The following is a 24,240-nucleotide window of genomic DNA, read 5'->3' on the forward strand; positions in this document are numbered from 1 at the left end:
ACAAACGCGTTGGACCCTTAATCGAGACTGGAGCACACCAAATGCGAGCTCCACGTCCTTGCGCGCCGACTCCTGTCATTCCGCAAATTAGGCCTTCCTTTCATCACTTGCGTGCCTGATCGTCTTCACAAAGACAGGCCACCTAGGGTATATCCCATCCGCCAAGTAGTAGCCCATATCGTGCCGGTTGCCGTTGGCCACAAACGAGACGGCTGGACCGACGCCCTGTCACTTCTCGTTGAAGAGGGGAGACAAGTTCAGGACGTTGAGGTCGTTGTTCGACCCGGCTACCCCAAAATACGCGTGCCAGATCCACAGCCGGTAATCAGCTACGGCCTCGAGGATCATCGTGGGATTCTTTGACTTGTAGCCGGTCGTGTAGGCCCCCTTCCAGGCAGTCGGACAGTTCTTCCACTCCCAATGCATACAGTCTATGTTGCCTAACACCCCGGGGAACCCATGCCTCTCCCCGTGCATCTGCATCAAATTCTGACAATCTTCGGGAGTAGGGCTTCGAAGGTACTGCTCACCGAAAACGTTCATCACGCCCTCACAGAAATACTTCAGACATTCCAGGGCTGTCGACTCACCGATGTGGAGGTACTCATCCCACATGTCTGCCGCGCATCCGTAGGCCAACTGCCTGATTGCCGCCGTGCACTTTTTGTTAGGTTTGGTATACTGAAAAGCATGTTTCGAGCAAGTTTCGCGCGAATAGAATCTTGCTTGTATACGTAAAACTCTACAATCCACTTTTAACCCGATTCAGTATTATTCGAGCAGTCTCGCACGAATAGAATCACTATTATTATTACATTGTGTTTGCTTGTGCATTTATAAGATGTTTTACATACATTTAAATGCATAAGAAGTAAACAAAGTCTAAGTCTTTTGCTTAGTAGACCGGTTGTGGGCGGCGTCCACTTTAAGGTAACACGGTCAGATCTATGCAATGTTTTGCAAAAGAAAAAGAAGAATTTCACAACCTAGATAGGCTTTGGCTACCTATCGTGAAAGGTTGCAATGTCAGTCCGCATATTTCTAAGCCTTACTGAAATAAGATGACATTGGTGTGGTATAGCACTGAACGGATCTAACAGCAAGACGTGTCTTTATGCTATCTACTGAAAGACTAGGTCTTGATAAAATACTACTCCCTCCGTCCACGAATAGGAGTCCAATTTCTATTTGGCACGGGTTTTAAGAAATGTTAAGAAAAGTGGGTGGAAGAAAGTTAGTGGAATAGAGGTCTCACTTGTATATATTAGTTTTAAATGATATGTGAGTGGAATGAGTTAGTGGAATGTGAGGTTTCTTTACCATTTATGGTATGTATGAACCGGGACTCCTATTCGTGGACGGACCAAAATGGAAAAACGGGACTCCTATTCGTGGACGGAGGGAGTATTTCTTAATCTACAAATGTTAGCATTGAGCATACGGTATTGATTATGCAGACTTATCAAATGGTGCGGGTTTTTCGCAACCCAATAATCCTGATATATTGGGTAGTGGTGATTAATATCTAGCGATGCTAGGATTGCTATTATGTTGAAACGTGCGCGTTTGATAATGTCCTCAAGAGGAGCTCGAACAAGGTTTTATTATTCGGAAAACTGGTCAGTTGGAGTTTTATTACTCTATGAATAATAAATAAATGTTTCTTGTTAAATCCACTCTTGGAATTAATAAGATATTAATTAATTAAGTCCATAGCAGACATTAATTAATTAATGGACATTTATATCTTAAGCGTGGGAAATAAATAATAAAAGTGGAAACCCGGATTACTTGTAATTTCGGATTTGGATGGGGAGAGTTCAATATTACTTCTGTAGTGGCTGCTCGTAATATTCCAATATAAGCTTGTATTAAATTGTGGGTTCAATTTAATTAGTAAAAAGCTAATTGGGCGAGCCCATATCCAAAACCTTCCATAGATCCCTGTTTGGGCCCAAAAGGAACTTAATATAAATAGGAGAATAAATGAGACAAAATAATCACAATTTTTATTCTCAAAATTTTCGAAAATTTTGAACTCTCCAGCTGTGGAGGATTTCGAATTCTTCACCTTTTCCCAAAAGGATTTATTTTGTCTTCTTTATTTAAGTCCTAGTATTTTGATAAGATCAGCCCACCCTGATATCGAGATACAGTTCGGGAACCAGAGAGAAGATCCGTGGTCTAGTATTGAAGATCATCACGTGGAGAAGGCGCAAGCAATCGTCGATTCTTTGGAGAATCAAATCGGTAACTCTAAACCGTAGAAATCATGTTTAGGATTTACTTTCCATGAGCATGAATTATTTGCGTTCTAGTATGCAATTATCTGTTTAACATGTGAATTGATTAATCGCATAATCGGTCAAATAGATCCCACGTCTGATTTATTTGTTTTGTACAAGTCTTCCGCTGTGCAAGGGGCTCCAAACCCCAGCACTTTTGAATAGAGGTGTGGCCGGGTCTGCCAACCGCATCGTGCCTGAAGCGGAAACACAGATATCGACGCTCTAATGCGCCAACGATACGCATAAACAACTCCATGCGCATTCTAAAACGCCGCCGGAACATGTTTGCGGGAAACCGCGGGTTCTCTGAAAAGTAGTCGTCGTACAGCCGCTGATGTGCAGCTACGTGATCCCGATCAATCACTGCTCGGCGGTGGATAACCCGTGGAGGGCGAGGTATCGCTTGCTGTTCCACCCTACGCATGTACCGCTCCATCTCGCGGTTCATGTAGGCATTCATAGCCTCGTTCATCCTCCGTTCGTACTCCTCAGCATCCCCACCACTGCTACCACCCGCGTTACTCATCGCTCGATGATGCTCTTGTACAGAAAGTTAGAGAGAGAGAAAACTCGTTAAAACAAGCGGTGCAAATGAAAATGAAACTAAAATCGCGTTTATATAGGTTTTAAAAAAATTTTAAAAAATTAAAAATCGTCGCTGACCGATTGGGCCGCCATAATGGCGGCCAGCGCATCGGCCAGCCACACGCAATCGGCTAGCCTTGGCCGGTTTTTTCGCCGAAATTCGGCTAGCCTGCTCCAATAGTTCGGCTAACTGACCGGCTAGCCACGTCAATCGGCTAGCCGGTCGCTAGCCTACCATTGGAGATGCTCTTAATGGAAAATGAGGTTAAATTATGAGAGACTTTGTTGTTTTATATTTTTAAGATTTTTCATTTTTAACTGTTTTTACGATTTTTAATCTCTAAAAGATATATTTTGAACTAGATAATTATACTATTGTTGTGATTTGTGATTTGTGATTTGTTTAAGTCAAATTGTGAATGAGAGAAATAAAGAAATTAATTTAATGTATTAATGTGTATAATTAGGTATACTACAAAGCCACAAATTTATCGCCCTCCGCCACCACAGTCACTGCTCGCCCCCGCCATCCTCTCCGGCCTTCAGCCCCGCCCCAACAAGTTTCAGAGAAAGGATCAAGATGCCCAAGGGAGAGAAAATCGTCCTCGGACGAGCTTTAGTGAAGCACCATAATCAGATGATAAGGGAGACCAAGGAGAAAGGCAAGTTATACCGAAGCCAGCACAAGAAGGTTCTCGAATCCGTGACTGAGGTCAGCGACATCGAAGCCGTCATCGAACAGGCCGACGAAGCTCACCGCCTTTACTCCTCTCTCAATCCTGGCCAATTCCCCATCAATTTGTGAGATTCCCTTTCTCTACTTTCCAACTAGGTTTTTGATTTAGTTTGTTTCAATTGTTAACTTTGTCGAGTTGTTCATTCTTCATTTTCCATGATAGGTAATCAAAATTACTGCTGTGGAAACAACTTAAAAGTGATTTAGTAGTTGCATTGTTGGTTGCGTTAATTTTCACGCCTTTCAGTTATTCTTATAGTCACTAATTCAGCTAAATTATTGTTGTTTGGTCATTTTCTCTGAGTTTTTTCTTTCTTCTTCTCTTATATGTTTGTGCTTTTTAATTATGTCTGTGTGTCTTCTTTCAGGGATTCTGCTTCCGGCACAATTGATATGACACCAGAAGAAAGAAAAGAGCAACAGAAGAGAGAGGAAGCTTTGCACGCCAGCAGTCTCCGTATTCCTCGAAGGTATGGTTTGTTTTGTCGTCTAAATTTTGTTTTGTTCTCCTTTGTTTGTGCAGGGTTTAATGCTAAAATGTCTCATCCAGGCCACCATGGAATGCTAAAATGTCTGTTGAAGAGCTTGACGATAATGAAAAACGAGCATTTCTAGAGTGGCGCCGCAGTCTTGCAAGGTCAGCATTTGGGAGATAATAACACAAATAGGATCTGTGCAGTGTATTCATGGTCCATGATGATATGGTGTTCAACTGTTCATATCTTATTGTGTTTGTGGTTTTTTATCATTCCTTTATATTCCTATGTATTATAATCTTATAATCATCTTTTCCTCCTGAATTCTGACACAATCTTATTTAGGTTATTTTATGTCTGATTTATGTGTTTGACTGTTTTCTAGTTGAGATAGTAGATTTTTTTTGGAAAAGTTAATCATACATATATGGCATGCCCCACTTATACATGTAGACGTTTCCTGGTGTGTTAAGCCTCTTGATAGCTTTCTCTGGTTGAATAGGGCCACTCTCGCAGTCTTGTAATGTGCATTACCTCTCAGGGTTTATGAAGTTAATATGTTGTTGATTTTTTTATTTGCTAGCGTTTATACTCTTTTCATGGCAGGCTCGAGGACAATGAAAATCTAGTTCTTACTCCATTTGAGAAAAATCTGGATATTTGGAGACAGCTTTGGAGAGTGCTTGAACGCAGTGATCTGGTGAGACAATAGATTCTAAAATGCTGCTCTTTTCTGAATTTTATGAACGGCTATACTGCCTTAATATGCCATTTAATTGTATCAAACTTACATACTTAGCTAAGTGCTTGAAGATGAGAGGAGTTGCACTATATTCTTAAGATTCTCACAATAAAAAAGTATAATGATTCTATCTTGATTGCTAGTTGCCACTTTCACGAATTTCTTTCTTCACAGTTATTTGGAATAAGAAGGAACAACAATGTTAACCGTGAATGTGCATGAACATATCAAACACATGCTGAATCAATAGGAAGAAAGTATTTAACTCAAATGAGAATGCATCGTATTTTTTAATAAGTATACGACTTAAGATTGTCTCAAGTAACTTTTTCTCATATCTGTGGGTTTTAAGATGATAAATGCCTAGAGTGATGTGTAATCTAGTGAAGATGGGCTTCGAAGCTAGGAAAAATTGAATTGTTTGCCTAGAATCAAAAGTAAAATGTTTCACTTTCTAATTAGTATACCATGCTAATAATTACTGCTGATTGCTGACCCCTTTTCAATTGTTTGTCCTTGAAGATAGTGATGGTTGTTGATGCAAGAGACCCGCTTTTCTACCGTTGCCCTGATTTAGAGGTATTATTGCAAGCTTGATAAAATTAAATGTTTGTTTCCTTTTGTAATATAATTATCAAGAACTTCTATTGGATGAGTCATCAACATTAAAAAAAGTGCGAATAGCACTGGCTTTAATTGCTGCTCAATAACAATCTCAACTAGACGTGTGCCTTCTCTACTTATTTTCAGAAAGCTCGGTGACGGTTTTTGCATTTTACTGTACATATTTTGCGTAAATGTTCTAACCTGGCATGGATGTTACTAAACTATAGGAATATGCACGAGAGATTGATGAACACAAAAACACTCTGCTCCTCGTGAACAAGGCAGATCTTCTGCCATTCTCTGTTAGGTTGGTAATATTACAGTGCTTGTGTTGATTCCCTGAATTTTCCACTCTTTAGTTCTTTGAAGATTTGTTGCATGAATTTTGTGCAGGGAACAATGGGCTAATTACTTCCATGAACATGGTATTCTCTTTCTTTTCTGGTCGGCTAAAGCTGCGACTGCTGCTTTAGAGGGGAAGGAGCTCAGTTTGTCCATTGGTACCCAGCAAGACTTAGCTAATTCTGGAACGAAAGTATATGGTAGAGATGAGCTACTTGCGCGGCTGCAAGCTGAAGCTGAGAATATTGTCTTAAAGAGAAGCCGATCTAAGTCCACTGACGTGGACTCATCAGACGTGCATTCTCATGATGAAAGTGTTTCTGAGCACGCACCACCTCGCAATGTAGTTGTCGGATTTGTTGGATATCCCAACGTAGGAAAGAGTTCCACAATCAATGCTTTGGTGGGAGAGAAGAGGACCGGTGTAACCTCAACTCCTGGAAAGACCAAACATTTCCAGACATTGATAATATCCGAGAAACTTACTCTCTGTGATTGCCCAGGACTGGTGTTTCCATCCTTCACTAGTTCAAGATACGAGATGATTGCATCTGGGGTCTTGCCTATCGATCGCTTGACAGAGCACCGTGCGGCTGTGCAGGTGATTGCAGATCGAGTGCCAAGATCCGTTATTGAGAGCGTCTACAAAATCAAATTGCCAAAACCCAAGTCATACGAGCTACAATCACGGCCCCCTTTGGCAGCAGAGCTTCTAAGAGCATACTGTGCCTCTCGTGGTTATGTAGCCTCAAGTGGACTACCAGATGAGACCAAAGCTTCACGCCTGATGCTCAAGGATTACATTGATGGGAAGCTTCCCCATTATGAAATGCCACCAGATATATCAAATGATGAAGATGATGGCGAGGATGCAACCGAACACAGCTCTCCACATGAATCAGACCTATCTGACGATGAAGACCCTCCAGTTGCTGCAGATGAAGCTGCAGCTGGTCTGGAGCACGAGCTGAGTGATCTGAATTCTTTCGACATCGACAATGGGTTGACTTCTGCCAAGACTGCTGTTAAGAAAAGGGAAACTAAACCTCATAAACAGCATAAGAAGCCCCAAAGAAAGAAGGATAGGACGTGGAGGGTAAAAGACAACGATGGAGACGGGATGGCGGTAGTCAGGGTAGTCCAAAAGCCAGCAAGTGGAAGAGGCCCTGTTATTGCTTGAAAGGGGGTCCCTCTTCTTGTAAGATACTTCCTCTTACCCCATTATTCTTTACTGAATTTTGACCTTGTTTTGTTTAGTGTGATACTTACTTTTACAAACTAGTAGTAGTACTTATTTGTGGGAAATGCTTCATTTGTTGTGGTATAAATATGCAATGCACTTACTGTGTAACGAAAAATGTGCAACTTGTAATTTAATTTATTAGATTACATTTCTAAAGAAAAACATACTATCTCATTTGCAAAAAATTTATAAAAAAATATGCATTGCCTTTGTGTTTGTGACACATTACTTGTAAAAGGAAAAACAAAAGATCTTGTCAAGATAAGTAGCTAGTTCATCTTCTTTGCTCCTTCAAACTCTTCTATATAAAAGGGTGATATTCGCAAAGCAAATCCCACATCCCATCTCCTAAATTTGAAAATGCATGCCACCAAATTAGTTGTGAATAGCAAAATTGTTGGCGCATTAACAATCTTTGTTCTACTTTGTTCAACAAAGAGTAGCGATGCAAGAGTCCACGTCCAAGTGATAAACGAGCTGGAGTTGGGGCAGCGGCTGAGCGTGCACTGCCGGTCAAAGGAGGACGACCTCAGCCACCGGATCTTGGAGGCGGGCGACGCCATGGAATGGAGTTTCAGTGTCAATTTTGTGAGAACGACTTTGTTCTACTGTGAGGTGCAGTGGGACAACGTGCATTGGTACCGTTTTGATGCGTATGATGCTAATAGAGATTACGCTAGATGCATCTCCTCGTGTCGATGGATGATATCGAAAGAGGGTTTGTTATATGGATACGATGAATTATCAGGGTTTTGGAAATTGTTCCCCCTGCAACCTAGCTAGTCGAAACTATAAATTTTGTAACGGGTAGTCTGGTAGATTAGATAACTCATCTATGTTAGAGTTATTTGACAAAAAAATGATCTAAAATGTGTGCTTTTATTGTGTTTTATTTATTTTTTTATTTCTCTAACATTTTCGATAGTAATATATACTTCTAGTTGTTGACTTTCACCCAAATTCCATATATCTTTTGTTATGTATTGCTCCTGTAAAAATAAAAAAATCATAATATAGAAGAATATCTTTGCAGCTCAAAAAAATACTACTCCTAGTATTCTTTAAGTGGAGGTTATTTTTAAATAGAGGTCTAAGATAAATTTTTTTTTTTTTTTTTTTTCAAATGCATGATAACCACATAAATGATAAAGCTGAAATATTTAACCCATCAATTGATGTAGATATTTTGGATTAATTAAGAATGTAGTTGTGTGGAAGAGCAGTTGACCATGCAAATTAAAGGTGTAGTTGATCCAACAAACATTTCTCTTATTTATTCATCCTCTTCCATTATTCACGACTCTCATATCTTAATTTTTTTTAATTTCTTTCTTATGTTTTACGTATACTTTAATTAATTAAAAATTAATACTAATTCATATGGAACTTAGTCAAAAATAGAATTTTTTTTGAATCATATCCTAGTTAAATTTATATGCTAATAAAAATTTTGATATACTCCTTCCGTTTCACTTTTTCAAAAATCAATCTCTACTTCCAAAAAGAATTATCGTTGTTGTGGATACTCTTAATGCTGGTGCCTGGACAAAGCCCAAAATATTATAGAATTGTTTTTTTTTTAATTATTTATTCTGATTCATTATTACGATCAATCATGGAGTAATATTTTTATCTAGATTTGAAACTAATTTGACAAAATTCAACAACTTGGGGAGACTAATTTGAAAGCATCAATTATGGTTACACCACAAACCTACGGTAATAAATAACGAATAAATGCTTCAACTAAAAGTGAAGAATAAATAAGTAAGATAGAGATCATAGAGTTTAAGAACTGCCTATTACCATGATCAATTTAGCATGGTCCACATAAATTAGCTGTGTGTTTGGATAAAAGCCTCCAATTAATAGTTGTTGGACCCTTTTCACTTGATTATACAAATTTTTCTATGTTGCCCTTGTCTTTTAATGTGTCTTCGTTAATTATTAAAGATGGCCTTTGAAAAATGGTAGATATACTTCATTCAAGGTGTCTTTATAATTGATATAGTTTTGTACGGAGGACCATTATTTATTTTGTTCAGTTAAATTTTTGCAATATTTTTTTATGTCATTTCATTTGGATTCGAATTTTGGCGGACACACTACATAAGAGAAAAATTAGATATATCTTCTGATTATTTACAAAATTATTCCCGTTGAATCATTAAAAAAAAAATACATTTATCATGAGGTGCTTTCTTGCCTTTGGCATGCCCCATGCGTACAAATTATAGCTGAATAAATATATTTACTTAAATTATTTTTCAACAAATGAAAGTAAACGAATAATGCTAGTTGTCAAAGAATTAAACATAGGGGCATATTTGCACCTTATCCATCAATTAATTTATTCGGGTCGCATGGATCTTACATAATGCACCTATCATTCTACTTTGAAATATCATTTCATAGATGTATATAAAGTTATCAAATACAAACTCTAAATATTGTAAAAACTTCAAATTATGATACGAACAGTTAGAAAATATACAGATAACAAAATAGTAGAAACATAAAATATCAATACAGTGTAAACGATTGATGTTGTGTTAAAAATTGTGTTGACATTATGATGACATAAAAATCTTGAAATTTTATACTGTGTTGACATTATGTTGACGTTGTATTAATACTATATTTAAAAGTTTAGAATTTGTAAAATATATGAGTTTGCATTTTATCACTATCCTATTTTGATATTACCATGCATGTTTAGACACACATATTTCATATACAAATAATTTGTTTAGGAAAATCACAATTACATTATTCAATAATAAATACATAAAACATGAAGAATATCCAACATATATATTGAACAAGTACACTTCATACAAGGATAAAAGTAATGATAAATATGTATTATTAGGATAGATAGAACGTAATTAGTGAAACAAAATAACAAAATAATTAGGAAAAATCTATCTCTGGTATGTATCTTTTAATTTCAACAAAATAATTAGAGAAAATCACCAGAGAGTAATAGTTTAGATATTTATACATTATTCACAATAATTGAAATCGAAATGTAATTTTGAAAGCGACAGGGAAATATAGAGGGTTGTACAGTGTGGAATGATGGTTGTACTAAAAAGGGATTTACCAAGTTTGGTATCCCGAAGATCTCGTTATTCCGCCGTGGCAGTGTTTACTGTTTAGTCTTCGTTTCATTGTCGGAGTCTTCACAGCCGTACACACTCTTCACCCAATCATTTCTACCATTTTCACTGTATATTTTGTTGAGAAACAGACACACGTTAGCGTTTGGATTGCCTCCCCTCCATCACGGCTTCAGTGATTAAATTTTGAAGGATCGGAGCTAGGGCTTCAAAATGAGGATTCAAAATGCGAATTGTTGAGGATTTGGAGCTCCGATCTTATTGTAAAACTTGGAAATTTTAGGGTTTTAAGGTAGAAATGGACGTGGATGCGGCGATGGCTACGGAGCCCGATCACGAGCCCGCCACGGCTAATGGTGGGGACCACCCGACCGAATCCGATTCCTCGTCGTCTCATCAGCAGCAGCAGCAAAGTAGTAACAGTGATGATGTTAATGATAGCATTAGTAGTGGTGGTGGCGGAGGCGCCGGGGTGCGCTGTGCCCCAACCTATACTGTGGTGACCGCTGTTATGGACAAGAAGGAGGATGGTCCTGGGCCGCGATGTGGCCATACGCTGACTGCGGTACCTGCCGTTGGGGAGGAGGGGAGTCCCGGATATATAGGCCCCAGGCTAATTCTTTTCGGAGGAGCCACGGCGCTTGAAGGGAATTCTGGCGCATCAGGAACTCCCTCGTCAGCCGGAAGTGCGGGGATTCGTATGTGTTGTTTAATTTCGTGATGTTTTCGATGATTTCCGATTGCACATTTTAAAGGTTTAACTGTATGTCTAATTTGTTGTTAAATATGCTGACAGATGATATCTATCATTTCTGATGATTGATGTTGAAAGGATTATCTAGTAGATTTGTAGTACAAGTGTGGATTCATTTGTTTATTGAGGGTTTTATGACAAGAACTAGGAGTGGAGATTTATGATTTTGTAGGTTTTGTGTATATTTCTGAGAACATGTAGGTTGTCCGTGTTGGTAAAACATTATCCATGTTTTTGATGTGACAATGAAAGACACAAAGTTCTGTCATTACCTGTAAATTGGTTCTGCTGTAATTCTTGAATTCAAATATGTCAATGATAATGAAGCACTTCTTTTGCTGTAGGGTTGGCTGGTGCCACTGCTGATATACACTGTTATGATGTTTTGACAAATAAATGGTCTCGGTAAGTCTAATTAAGGGTTTTAGGCATGTTTAGGGTAACCCTAAACCCTAAGTCTGATTAACTAATTATCATCATGTTCCCCACTCTTCATTTCTGATAGTTTTGGGCATGTTTTCTGTTATTTTGAACTTTTTTGTTAAAGGTTGTAGCTTAATTCTTTACAGAATCACTCCAATTGGAGAACCACCCACACCTAGGGCAGCTCACGTGGCAACTACTGTAGGTACCATGGTTGTTATCCAGGTGTGTGGAAATATGCCGTTTTTTAAAAGTAGCCTCACTTTTTATGCAGCAATCAGCATACATTCTCACTTTGATATTATTCTCCTTACAGGGTGGGATTGGTCCAGCAGGTTTATCCGCAGAAGATCTTCATGTTCTGGACCTTACGCAACAACGGCCTAGATGGCATAGGTTAGTATTTGCTACAACTGAAGTAATGCGCATATATCTGCATTTACAACTAATTCACACATTTCTTTTTTTAATATGCAAATTATTTTTATTCGTGCCAATTCCTTTTCAATTGTTAGTCACCCGAACTTTCCTTTGCTTAGGGTTGTGGTTCAAGGTCCTGGGCCGGGGCCTCGCTATGGCCATGTCATGGCTTTGGTTGGACAAAGATATCTTATGGCAATTGGTGGAAATGATGGTTAGCATTCTGGTTTCTTCCTTCAGTATATTGTTATTTCTGTCAGAAAATCATTGGTGCTTGTTTCTCAGGTAAACGGCCTTTGGCTGATGTATGGGCTCTGGACACTGCTGCAAAGCCTTATGAATGGCGGAAACTGGAACCAGAGGGTGAAGGTCCACCACCTTGCATGTGAGTTTGTAACTTCTGATCACCTTATTTCCCAATTTCTAGTGGAACTATGGTCTTCTAGTGGTTTGACTTTCCAGTTGGTTCAAATTGAAAACGTTTTACTTGTATCCTCTTGTGTGTCACATGTGGAACTCACTCCTGTCTAAACTGACTTATCAAAAATATCTTTTCTTGCATCTCCAATTGTCCAGGTATGCAACTGCAAGTGCTCGCTCTGATGGTCTTCTTCTGCTTTGTGGTGGGAGGGACGCGAATAGTGTGGTTAGTGTGGTGACCAAAGTGTTTGCTTCATTTTTTCCCACCATGCTCTATTCCGCATGGCTGCTTTAATCATAATATTATTTGTATTTTCCACTGAAATGATGTACCTGTATGATATCTGGTTGCTTTTCATAGTCTCATCACTACACTTTTCTACAAGATGTCTAAAATTTTTGGATTTGGTGTCTATGATGAAACAGAGTTGTTATTCCTTTTATCATGATTACATGCTGCCAACTTCATATTTCTCTGCTCAATGTAGGGCAAGGAACCTGTATTTCAATAAAAGTGATGGTAGCTGTCTTTCAAAATTAATTTCATATTCTATTGATGTTTTATCTTCTTGACTGAAATCACATTGAAAAACTGAAACGCAATGTGTCCACAGATGTCTACTATAGGTGTTTTAGCTTCCGTACTCTTGTAAGCTAGTTCCATCTTGTGAAATATGAATGTATGATTGTTCTGTAAATAATCTTTACATTAGAATCTGTAGATGTGTCTTCTACTGTGGCTGGTGGCTTATCATCTCTCTGCTATAGGGTAAAACTTTGTGGGGTCAATTTGTTGAGAGTAGATTTGTAGGCCAAACTTATTGTTATCCTTGATTAGTCCATACTGTAGAGGGTTCCTACTACATGTATAGTCTGTTATTGTTCTGCCTGACATATTTGTGTTAGAGCTGCCCACGACTATGTAATTTGGGGGAGGGCTAGAAGTTCTTGTTATCTCCTCAGTGATGCATCCTGAAACCAATCTAGCTAATAATAGAAAATACATTGCAGCCTCTTTCTAGTGCATATGGGCTTGCCAAACATAGAGATGGTCGTTGGGAATGGGCCATTGCTCCTGGGGTTTCTCCATCTCCAAGATATCAACATGCAGCTGTAAGTTCTCTATTGTGCCCTTATATGTTATATCACTTGATTTTGCTTTAAGTTGCATAAACCGAAGGTTATTGTCCTTCATCCTCTCAGTTGACAAACTTATAGCTGCATTCTTTTTACCAGGTTTTTGTTAATGCACGCCTTCATGTATCTGGTGGGGCTCTTGGCGGTGGTCGGATGGTAGAGGACTCATCAAGTGTGGCTGGTACTTACTTATAAAGTTTGCTATTAAGATGTCTCCCTGTCCACCTAAAATTGAGGGGTTGTTTGGTTTCATTCAGTTCCAAGTTTTAGTTCTAAGTACTTCCACTACAGGTTGTGAAGTTGTACTGGATATAGCAGTAGTATTAATCAATTGTGACAGTTGAAATGTTCTTGAGAGTTTATAGGTTAAAATTGAAAATACGTGGTTGATTGTATATTCATTTGTTGGTGTGCCCACTAAAAAATTTATGGTTAGTCTGACACGATGAATATTTAAATGGTTGTAAAACAATGAAACAGGATTATGTTATGTTTCAGGCTTGAAAAAAAGGTTTGTTATACACGAGTATTAACACAACTGAAAATTGAAAGAGGTGGTTCCAAAAGAAACATGAGTTGTTCTAAAAGGATTGATGAAGTTAAGATTTGAAGCAAAGTGTTCATACTTACGTTCCTGTGTAGTCTTGGATACTGCTGCTGGAGTCTGGTGTGATACAAAGTCTGTGGTTACTAGTCCGAGGACTGGAAGATACAGTGCTGATGCTGCTGGTGGGGATGCAGCAGTTGAATTGACGAGGCGGTGTAGGCATGCTGCTTCTGCTGTTGGTGATTTGATCTTCATCTATGGTGGTTTGCGTGGTGGTAAGACAAGATACCTTTAGCAAAGAAATGATATACCTATTTGATTGACATACTGACTTTTAAAATTTTATTCAAACTGTGGTATTATACTATAAATAAATTTTATTAACATTTTGTCACCGTAAGGCATCAAAATATGTTAATCTAATTATTGAGGAAGCTAACATATTTCGAGTTGGAATTGAATTTTAAACTGAAAGTCTGAAATGGCTTCTATATCTTCTCATTGGTAGTTGATATGCTTACTATCATTATTATGTTGCTATGCCGTCAAGTTGTATGATGCTTGTGTCGGACACAAATTTACAAGATCATTGTTGATTTCATGTACTTGGATCTTTGTCACTGTTGGTTATAAAATTAAATGTTAAGCTGCTTCTTTATTGCAGTCTTGGGAATTTTATTTGCCTCCTTTGCTCTCACAGTTTAGAGGGCCCTAGATCATGAACGTGTTCTGGAATAAATTCTTGTATAATCTTTCAGTTTGCATGTCAATAATATATCAAAAGTCGTGAAGCTATATGTGGATACCTAGTTGTTTAAAACAAATATGTCCTGGATTAGGCCTTTGAACCTTTTTTGTGACATTGGACTGGAACAGTTTGCATTGAACCAGAATGCTGTACAATCTTGTTTAGGTGTTTTTGTGCATACTGATCCACATTCCTTTTTGTGTTTCTTTATAGTTTTGGACGTTTGGTACACTTAGTTGATACATGATGTAGCTCATTAGACAAAATTGGCAAGATTTTTCTGTTTGTTTGGGATTAATGGCAGTCCATACTAATAGTTGTAATAATTGTTACCACAGGGGTGTTGCTAGATGACTTGCTTGTTGCTGAAGATCTTGCTGCTGCAGAGACAACTAGTGCAGCTTCTCATGCTGCTGCAGCAGCAGCTGCATCCAATATGCAGCAGGGGAGGTTACAAGGTAGATATGGGTTTACTGAGGACAGAAATGGGGAACCCGTGCCTGATGCTGCTGCTGATGGTGCAGTTGTGGTTGGGAATCCTGTTGCCCCCCCTGTAAATGGTGATATCTATACAGATATAAGCACAGAAAATGCAATGCTCCAAGGTTCCCGGTAAGTATATGGACTGCTTTTTGTCATCCTTCAAGTTCTGTTACTAACTATGATATTACTGGACAGAAGATCTAGCAAAGGTGTTGAGTACTTAGTTGAGGCAGCAGCAGCAGAAGCTGAGGCCATCACTGCTGCACTAGCAGCTGCCAAAGCTCGACAAGTTAATGGAGAAGTTGAGTTGCCAGATAGAGATCGTGGAGCTGAAGCTACCCCCAGTGGGAAGCAAATATCCTCTCTTATCAAGCCTGATTCCATGTCAAATAATTCAGTTCCACCTGGAGTTAGGCTTCATCACCGAGCAGTAAGTAATGTTATAACAAAATGTGTCTTTAGACGTCGTTGAGTTATTTTACGGCCTAAGGTGGTTTTCTCTGTTTTTAAGTACCTGCTATTGATAATTCTCAGGTGGTTGTAGCTGCGGAGACTGGCGGTGCTTTGGGTGGTATGGTCAGACAGCTTTCAATTGATCAGTTTGAAAATGAAGGCAGGCGTGTCAGTTATGGAACTCCAGAAAGTGCAACAGCAGCGAGAAAACTTTTGGATCGGCAAATGTCAATTAACAGTGTACCAAAGAAGGTACATTTTCCATAACACAGTAAAAACATGCTCTGTTGTATGCTATTTGGCTGATATAAGGAATTGAGTTTTGATGTTAACACAGTGCTTATAGTGCAACCAAGTGTAACAAAAAAAAAACCAAGTGTAATAGCATTAATGACAACATATTTCTTGAATTGTCAAGGTTAACAATAAATCTAGATATTTCATTTTTGGATTCGTAATAGTTTCCCCTAAGATTTGCTCACTAAGTTATTTAGTTATATGGCCTGGCATTTTACTTGTTTAATTAACGTGAGATCATGGTAGTTTTATCATATATTCTATTTTGATAGAAAAAGTTTTTTAAAGTTTAAGTCTATTGGACCAGGTGATTGCTCATCTTTTGAAACCTCGTGGCTGGAAACCTCCAGTTCGTAGACAATTTTTCTTAGATTGCAATGAGATTGCGGATCTTTGTGATAGCGCTGAAAGGATATTTGCAAGTGAACCTAGTGTACTGCAGCTGAAGGCCCCTATTAAAATATTCGGTGATTTACATGGCCAATTTGGGGATCTGATGCGACTTTTCGATGAGTACGGATCACCTTCGACTGCTGGAGACATAGCGTATGATCTTATACTCTATAATTTTATTATTCTGCTTGAGTATCCTGACTGATTTCTGGTCTTGCAACATGTACTTGCATATCCTGTAAATATGCCTCTTCGATTTGGTACCATTATCATCAGTGTTAAACACTCTTCACAAATGCACAACATCTGCTGCATGAACACATTCCCTTTGGGTTAATATAAAGATTCCATTTATATTCAAGAGGGGACCTGCACTCTTTCTCTCTCTCTCTCACACACACACACGCACACAGAGAACGCATATATGTGTGTATATATAATGCAGCGACATTGGTTTTTTGCACTAAATGCATAAATTCATGGCATATGCACACTAAACACATCACTTGCAAATCTTCCATCTGTTTAACTTTTGTACCATCTGATACTAAGTTGCTGACTATGTAATGTCTATTATCAGATATATCGACTATCTGTTTTTGGGAGATTATGTTGATCGTGGCCAACATAGTTTGGAAACTATAACTCTTCTCTTGGCAATGAAGGTACTGGTCAATTTGCCAACTTTCAATTCATCCAGTACATATTGACAAACTGCCTTCACAAATATATAGGTTGAGCATCCCAATCAAATACACTTAATTCGTGGCAATCATGAAGCTGCAGATATCAATGCATTGTTTGGCTTTAGGATCGAGTGCATTGAGCGTATGGTAAATCACAGAACTTCGGATACTTGTTTCTTTACATGGGATAAACCCATGGGACTTCTAATGGTTTTCTTGAACAGGGTGAGAGAGACGGAATATGGGCATGGCACCGGATAAACAGACTGTTCAACTGGCTTCCTCTGGCTGCTCTGATCGAGAAAAAGATCCTTTGTATGCATGGTGGTATTGGGAGATCGATAAACCATGTAGAACAGATTGAGAATATTCAACGTCCAATTGCAATGGAAGCAGGATCAATAGTTCTTATGGACTTGTTATGGTTAGTGCATTGCGTGTGCTTGTATTTTTTAATGATTATTATAATTTCTTAATTTGTAGCACTGATGTGGATGTTTCCTTGTAGGTCTGATCCCACTGAAAATGACAGTGTAGAAGGGCTGCGGCCAAATGCTAGAGGTCCTGGGTTGGTAACCTTTGGGGTGCGTTTCCTGCAACAGTTGACTCTCTCTCTCTCTCTCTCTGGATACACACACATGTATATATCTGTGGACTTTGAAAATACTTTTGAAGAGACATATCTCAACTGAAAATTGTTTTAAGTGCTTCAGTAGGACTAATTTTTGTATATCTAATCAAATTCAAACAGCAGTTGCAAGAGCCATCAACTTCATTACCTTGAGATCCCCATGAGTCATTTCAATTTATCACATGTAATTATCTTGAACAAGAGGAGTTGATCTAAGTGTTTGCAAGTTAACTCTAATAGCTCCTCATATTCTTTCTGTTTGTGAAGATCTTAAGTCCCCATGTATTCAATTTTTTTACATTAAGGTGTTTTGTTGTCTAGTATAGAAAGGAACAGTGTTCATCATTGGATCCAGTTGTTTTATTGCTGATAAAAGTTCCTTTTTCCAGCCTGATCGTGTTATGGAATTTTGCAATAACAATGATCTCCAGTTAATTGTTCGAGCACATGAGTGCGTGATGGATGGATTTGAAAGATTTGCGCAGGGGCACTTGATCACACTCTTTTCAGCAACGAACTACTGTGGTATGTTCTGACGTACTGCAAGCGTTATGGCCAATCTTATTTCCTCTCAGAAAAGTTTTATTTTTTTGGGGTTATAATATTATTGTTTTTCAAATTTCTGTAGGTACTGCAAATAATGCCGGTGCTATCTTGGTCTTGGGTAGAGATTTGGTGGTTGTACCTAAACTAATTCATCCTTTGCCGCCTGCAATTTCATCTCCTGAAACTTCTCCCGAACGCCAGATAGAAGACACATGGATGCAGGTACGATACTTAAATTATCATGCATACATTCTTAATCTGCAACATGTCGTTGAAAGCATCATATGCAACGAGATTGATCATCTCTCCCTTTGGAATCAGGAGCTGAATGCCAACAGACCACCGACACCAACCAGAGGCCGCCCTCAAGTTGCTAACGATCGAGGTTCTCTCGCTTGGATTTAGGTTCCACTTGCAGAATGTTTTCATACTCTTCTTCTAAGCTCATGCTAACACCTGAGATTTCCAGTGGCTTGTCCATAGCATGATACCTTAATGGAGAACTCTCTCACGAGCTTCCAGAATCTTCCACATTTCGAGAAGGACTTCACGAGATGACTGGAGAAGTCGGACCGCACTTGGCCATGATGCAGGCGAATCGGGCCTGCAGAACGCCCTTCTCTGGCATGCAAAGTCGAGTGGTAGAGGTCACTGCGATAGCTGCTCAGTCTCGTTACTCGTTAGCTCTATTATTTTTGGTCTATGTAGATGTATTGTCTTTTTTTGTCATTGGTGATGTATGAGATGTCGTCTTCATGTATAATAGATGGTGCTTGCGCTTGCCTTGTATAATTCTTATTTTTAATCACTACTGTGTATCAAATAGAAATATATCCCCTTTTTTGATTGACATTTGGTTTTCAGACCTATCAAATGGAAATGGAGCTTCTTAGCCCTTTACTTCCTCGTTTCCTATATCGAATTATGCAAGCTTACTTATATAATACTAACAGCCAAAGAATTATATGGAACTATGATAAGCAACTGGTATTAATGAATATTGTACACGTCACCATAAAGGTGTTTGTCTGTTGTTTGAGAGATGACTAGTTAAATTGAGGCACAACAGAGATAGGCTTAAACGATTACTAGCAACACTACATCTCAAAGCAGACTAGTTTCACCCTTGTTCGAGTGGTCTTTGAACATACGACTTGTTTGGAACCTCCGTCTTCAGCGTTTGAGTGGTCTTTGAACATACGACTTGTTTGGATCCTCCGTCTTCAGCTTTGGTGGTCGAAGCTCACCCTTCTTAGCCTGTAAAATTACCAAGGCAAGTACTAATTTAACTTGTTACTGCTAACTAAAGGAGTGAATAAAAATTTAACGAAACCATATCATAACTTTTGGTATGATATAAAGACCCCAAGGGGTGTGATCAATTGCTAACTTTCTTAAGTTGCTAACTCATCAACGCAGTGTATTAAAAATGTCAACACGATTGACATTAATGTCAACACATAATTTTGTTGAACTTCAATATAATATGTTGATATTATGTGTTGATATTTTTAATGCACAAGATTGATGAGTTAGCATAGTTAGCAATATAACGCAGCCCCCAAGACCCCAATGTATCATAAGCAAAAGTAAGAAATATGATCTTACCTTCTTTCCTCCCTTCATGAAATCCCTCCAGCTAGAAACCTATTAGTTGAAAAATAAAACCTATGGTGAATAGACCAACCCAAGTGAACTTCAATGAATATCTAGTTTGCATTTATCGAAAATGAAGAACAATTCTGTTCATGATTGCTTTGCAATGCAGACAATGTAGTACATGTACGGGACACTAACCCTATTTTCTCTTGTCCCTTCCCACTGCTCCTCGTGTTCACGCTTTCGTTTCCACATTTCCTTTGTTTCTTCTTCATCTTTCTTTAATCTACCTTCTTCCTCTGATATCTACGATACACATAAGATAACACACTTTAGAACAAAACAGTAAAACAACCCAGAAGAGCCAAGTAGAAATTCGCCTAGTTATATTTGCAGAGAAACTGAGCTAAGTCATGATGTAACAACTAGGTTTGAAGTTCCTAGACCGGCATGAAGACATACCCTCATCTGCATCTTTCTCCTCCTCCACTCTTGATCTGTTAAGAGTTCTCGAACTTTCAATTTCAACTGCTGCTGGAATTCCTCTGATCGTTCATATTCCTGCTCATATTTCCCCTGTTGTTGCATAGAGATGCAAATACACAAGAAACGTTTTCATTACGAATGCAAAGAAATATCGGCATGTGAGGGGGATATGTGAAAACACACTCATTAAAAGACAAAAAGATGGTATTTACTTCTGTGAATATAACTAACAAATTCAGTAGCTTGATAACAACTGACAAAGAATAATGAAAGCTACTTGAATTGAGCCAATGGTTTTACCTCATCAACTAATGATTTTAATTTGGTAGCAGTGTCCTTTTTAAGCTGCTTCTTCCTTTTTGCTCTAAGTTCCTCTGCAAGGAATATTAGATCATGATCATGAGCCTCTTTCAGAAATTTGTTGTTGTATACTATTATTACAAGCCAAAGAAAAGGAGAGACGGTGATGAACAGTGAGAAAAGTAAAAGAATAGATTACTGTGAACCAGTACCTCCCTTGACTACCCCCAAGCCTTTCTTTTTGGTTCAATTAAATCATGGAGTAGTTAGAAGAGATAGTTTTCATGATTTTTTCCTTTGTTTTACAGAGTAGATTTACTACAAACAGAGATACCAAGAAATGTAGTAATCTGTTCAACCTCAATGTTGAACAGATCTGTGTCAGTTGACTCCAAACACATGATATTAGTAGGAGATAACTATGTTAGATGAGGAAAAATAGGAGAATTATATCTTGCAAAAAACAAAAATTGAAAGGAATAAGGTAAACATAGAAAAATAAGCTCAAAAGATCCACCTCGTGCAGCATTAACCTGGTTCAGAATATAATCCCTCTCTTGTTGGTCGAGTAACAATTGTTGTGCTTTAGCTAAAGCTGTTCAGAGAAGCAAAAGTCCAATTTCAGAACTGAATCATTTTTTTATAAAATAAAGAGACAATAGTATTTTTCTTACCAAATTAGTAACATGGAATAACATTACAGTATAGACTATACTCCCTCCGTCCACGAAAAATAGTCCCATTTTGCCACAAAAAATAGTCTCATTTCTAAATCTCTCTTGTACATTTGGCACCTTTTCTTCTCTTTCTCATACTTTGTCTACTTTTTCTCCCTATCTCTCTTACTTTACCCACTTTTTCTCCTCTTTCTTACTTTATCAATTTCTCATTAAAACTCGTGCCGTCGACAGATGGGACTATTTTTTGTGGACAGAGGGAGTATAATAGTTGGATAAGAGGGAAAAGAAAAATATATTGAACTATTAGAAGGATAAAAGGATGTATGCACCATATGTTTTCTTCAGAAAAATAATATGGAAAATTACCTCCAAATGCGTCCTTTGCTTGTGGATGTTTGCATTTATCAGGGTGAACAAGCAATGATAACTGCAAGAGCAAAGATAGAATTGCACCTAAAATTATTTCTCACAGATACCAATTAACCTGTGCTTAGCAATTTCATTAACACCAGAAATTCACCTTTCGATATTGCCTTTTCACGTCATCCACAGAGGATGTAATTGGAAGGTTAAGATACTCAAATGCATTTAACTTGAAACATGAAAGGATCCTACAGCAACCAAACATTAACTTATGTCAGCTGGAAGTAAATCACTAGCATACAAAATTGAATTGAAGGAGAATAAAGAATAAGAAGAGCTACTAGCAGATAGGAGACTACAACTTTGAAAAAAACAACAAACTCTGCTCCAAAATATCATGCTCAAAATGCTAAATTGAGCTTACATTATTATGGATAATAACCATCCCATATTTTCAACAAGGTAGCACTAAATCAGTAACCAGCCTGTCCCATCTCATGCTTCATTCATGAATATATAAATGACTTCACAAACAAAGACAACATATTTATAGTAATGGCATCCTCAAACATACATGTTTGTTCTGAACAAACAATCAGAAACCTACTAAAATGCAAGTGAGGCAATCTTGGTTTCATCCTCAACTGTTTTAGATTCTTAGATTCAGTTAATCAGTAAGATATCTAGGTCCTTAGGGAAATTACTTATCAGCTAGAAATTCCAAATATTCAAAAAATTCCCAATTTCATCAGCTCAAGATTCAATTTTAAGGTAGAAGCAGCACACAATTCCATTTTCAAAATCTCTCTACCTTATCGCCCCCAATATCTCATGAACAAGTACTACTAGGTTGAAAACCATCTAGATATGCGTCCAATGAATACATAATACATATGGAAGTTCATGATATAACAAGTTCACGCTCATTCTATCAACATTAAGACCAATTTCTTCTGACAAGAAAAAAAAACATGCTGCGAAGAAATTAATTTTTTTTAACCAACAAGTATTCGTTCAACATAAACCTGTTAACTTCGTTATCGCGCTCGACCTCGCTGACCTCAGAGAAGAATTCCTTGAGAAGAAGATCATCGCCGGCGGCGGAGGAGGTGGCTCTACTGACGTCACCCATCGGAGATTCTGATCTTCCCTCTTCCAGAATTTCCGTTTCAATAAAGTTCAAATAAAAGTTCAAGTGAAAATGCAAAAACAAAATTTTAATTTGGGCTTCAGATCCAGTCTCGTGAATTCTTAAATTTGGGCTTTGAATTGAAATACAAAGGCCCATTCAAGACATATAATTTGAACATTAATAGCCATGATTGAAAGTATAATATATACTCATAATTGATACACTTCATTTTAGTACTCATTTTGAAAAAATAATACTCCCTCCGTCCCAGACAATTTGGGACACTTTGACCCGGCACGGGTTTTAAGAAATCTAATGGAAAGTGAATTGAAAAAGTTGGTGGGATGTTGATCCTACTTTTAAAGTATTAGTTTTATAATAAAATGTAAGTAGCAATGAGTTAGTGGAATATGAGGTCCACTACCAAAAATGGTAAAAGTGAAATGGGACAAATTATGTGGGACGGCCCAAAATGGAATAATGGGTCGAATTATCTGGGACGGAGGGAGTACAATACTACCTTTGTTCCACATTAAGAGTCCTAAATGAGTTTGGCTGAGCTTGAATGGAATCCGGATGCACGCCAACTACGATCTCGTCACCGGATACCTTTAAAACACACTCAAATTTGAAGTAAACATGTTGCTGCGTATTTTGCTTCCACTTGATGAGAGTTAGGCCTATTTTTCTGTGTGTTTGAATCTTGCAGGGCTTCGTGATCTGTGATATGTGTGGCATTGATCGACTCACCGACCTGCCTTTTTTTTTTTACCTACTCTGTTCAGGTTAGCATTCTACTAAGCAAAGCATGTTTGAACAAAGCTCATAATCATGTGGTCCAGAGCCTTTGTCCTAGCGGCAAGGAACTTAGACATTATTATATGAGGTGCCGAGTTCGACTCCTCTTGACATCATTTGTAATTTCCTTCTTTATATAAGAGTTTATTAGAAAAAAAGCTCATAATCATGTGTTGTATGTGAAAAAACAGATTTTTTCGTAGATTATGGAGTTCATCGAACTTTATCCCAATGAGCAAAATCAACAATGCGGTTAGAAGGATTTTGACAATCAGGTGATCAGATGGTAAAAAGCATTCTATCACTTTCATAGATAATCCTACAAGATATTGCTATGTCTATCTTCTAAAAAGTAAATATGAAGCAATTGAAGCGTTCAAAAATTATAAGAACGAAGTGAATCAACATGTAAAATCAAAATGATTTGAAATGAATCAAGTGAAGAATACGTAGCCTCGTTTGAGGAATTATGCAACGCAAGTAGTAATTCATCAAACAATTGCTCTATATTCACCACAATTTAATGGTGTTGCAAAACGCAAAGGTCGAACTCTTAGAAAGATAATGAATGTGTTGCTGATTAGTTCAGGGATGCACCAGAATATGTGGGGAAGCTGTTTTTGGTGAAGGTGATAGTTCCTCTGCCCAAAAAAGTTACTATTAGTCCTAAAACGGTTGATTGTATCTTTATTGGGTATGACTTAACAGTAGAGCATATCGATTTGTTGTCCACATGTCTGAAATGCTGACTGTAACAGTAGGAACAACAATCTAGTCGAGGAATATTATATTTTTTGAAAATAC

At 38.0% G+C, this 24,240-nt stretch overlaps 3 protein-coding genes across 7 annotated transcripts; 2 read left to right on the forward strand and 1 right to left on the reverse strand.

Moving 5' to 3' along the window:
- The first annotated feature begins 3,345 nt into the window (after positions 1 to 3,345).
- Positions 3,346 to 7,604, forward strand: LOC125214635 (GTPase LSG1-1-like). Of its 3 annotated transcripts, none has more exons than XM_048115740.2 (8): positions 3,346 to 3,674; positions 3,978 to 4,079; positions 4,160 to 4,246; positions 4,692 to 4,785; positions 5,350 to 5,406; positions 5,661 to 5,740; positions 5,827 to 6,973; positions 7,457 to 7,604. In XM_048115740.2, the coding sequence occupies exons 1-7, from the start codon at positions 3,454 to 3,456 to the stop codon at positions 6,953 to 6,955; spliced, it is 1,770 nt and encodes a 589-aa protein (XP_047971697.1). In that variant the 5' UTR covers positions 3,346 to 3,453; the 3' UTR covers positions 6,956 to 6,973; positions 7,457 to 7,604. The 3 variants fall into 3 exon arrangements, with proteins under 3 accessions (XP_047971697.1, XP_047971698.1, XP_047971696.1); XM_048115741.2 differs by having other exon boundaries at positions 7,462 to 7,592; XM_048115739.2 differs by lacking the exon at positions 7,457 to 7,604 and having other exon boundaries at positions 5,827 to 7,080.
- Positions 7,605 to 10,121: 2,517 nt separating this feature from the next.
- On the forward strand, positions 10,122 to 18,978 carry LOC125211206 (serine/threonine-protein phosphatase BSL3-like). 3 transcript variants are annotated; one of them, XM_048110923.2, is made up of 22 exons: positions 10,123 to 10,838; positions 11,239 to 11,299; positions 11,464 to 11,542; positions 11,634 to 11,713; positions 11,857 to 11,951; positions 12,023 to 12,122; positions 12,314 to 12,383; positions 13,169 to 13,270; positions 13,394 to 13,475; positions 13,937 to 14,116; positions 14,928 to 15,201; positions 15,268 to 15,502; positions 15,607 to 15,777; positions 16,130 to 16,368; positions 16,796 to 16,880; positions 16,950 to 17,048; positions 17,126 to 17,325; positions 17,410 to 17,485; positions 17,922 to 18,057; positions 18,161 to 18,300; positions 18,400 to 18,463; positions 18,548 to 18,978. In XM_048110923.2, the coding sequence occupies exons 1-22, from the start codon at positions 10,439 to 10,441 to the stop codon at positions 18,559 to 18,561; spliced, it is 2,982 nt and encodes a 993-aa protein (XP_047966880.1). In that variant the 5' UTR covers positions 10,123 to 10,438; the 3' UTR covers positions 18,562 to 18,978. The 3 variants fall into 3 exon arrangements, with proteins under 3 accessions (XP_047966879.1, XP_047966880.1, XP_047966878.1); XM_048110922.2 differs by having other exon boundaries at positions 10,122 to 10,838; positions 15,271 to 15,502; positions 18,400 to 18,978; XM_048110921.2 differs by having other exon boundaries at positions 18,400 to 18,978.
- Positions 18,979 to 19,039: 61 nt separating this feature from the next.
- Positions 19,040 to 22,690, reverse strand: LOC125211207 (Chaperone DnaJ-domain superfamily protein). Its single transcript, XM_048110925.2, has 9 exons — positions 22,532 to 22,690; positions 21,664 to 21,754; positions 21,510 to 21,570; positions 20,981 to 21,058; positions 20,464 to 20,537; positions 20,140 to 20,253; positions 19,876 to 19,983; positions 19,687 to 19,725; positions 19,040 to 19,335 (listed from the first exon to the last, which is right to left on the reverse strand). The coding sequence occupies exons 1-9, from the start codon at positions 22,636 to 22,638 to the stop codon at positions 19,252 to 19,254; spliced, it is 756 nt and encodes a 251-aa protein (XP_047966882.2). The 5' UTR covers positions 22,639 to 22,690; the 3' UTR covers positions 19,040 to 19,251.
- Positions 22,691 to 24,240: the final 1,550 nt, after the last annotated feature.

Source organism: Salvia hispanica, chromosome 3 (genome assembly GCF_029641045.1).
Source record: "Salvia hispanica isolate PSC_SH4W2 chromosome 3, Shi_PSC_v1, whole genome shotgun sequence".
NCBI lineage: Eukaryota > Viridiplantae > Streptophyta > Magnoliopsida > Lamiales > Lamiaceae > Salvia > Salvia hispanica.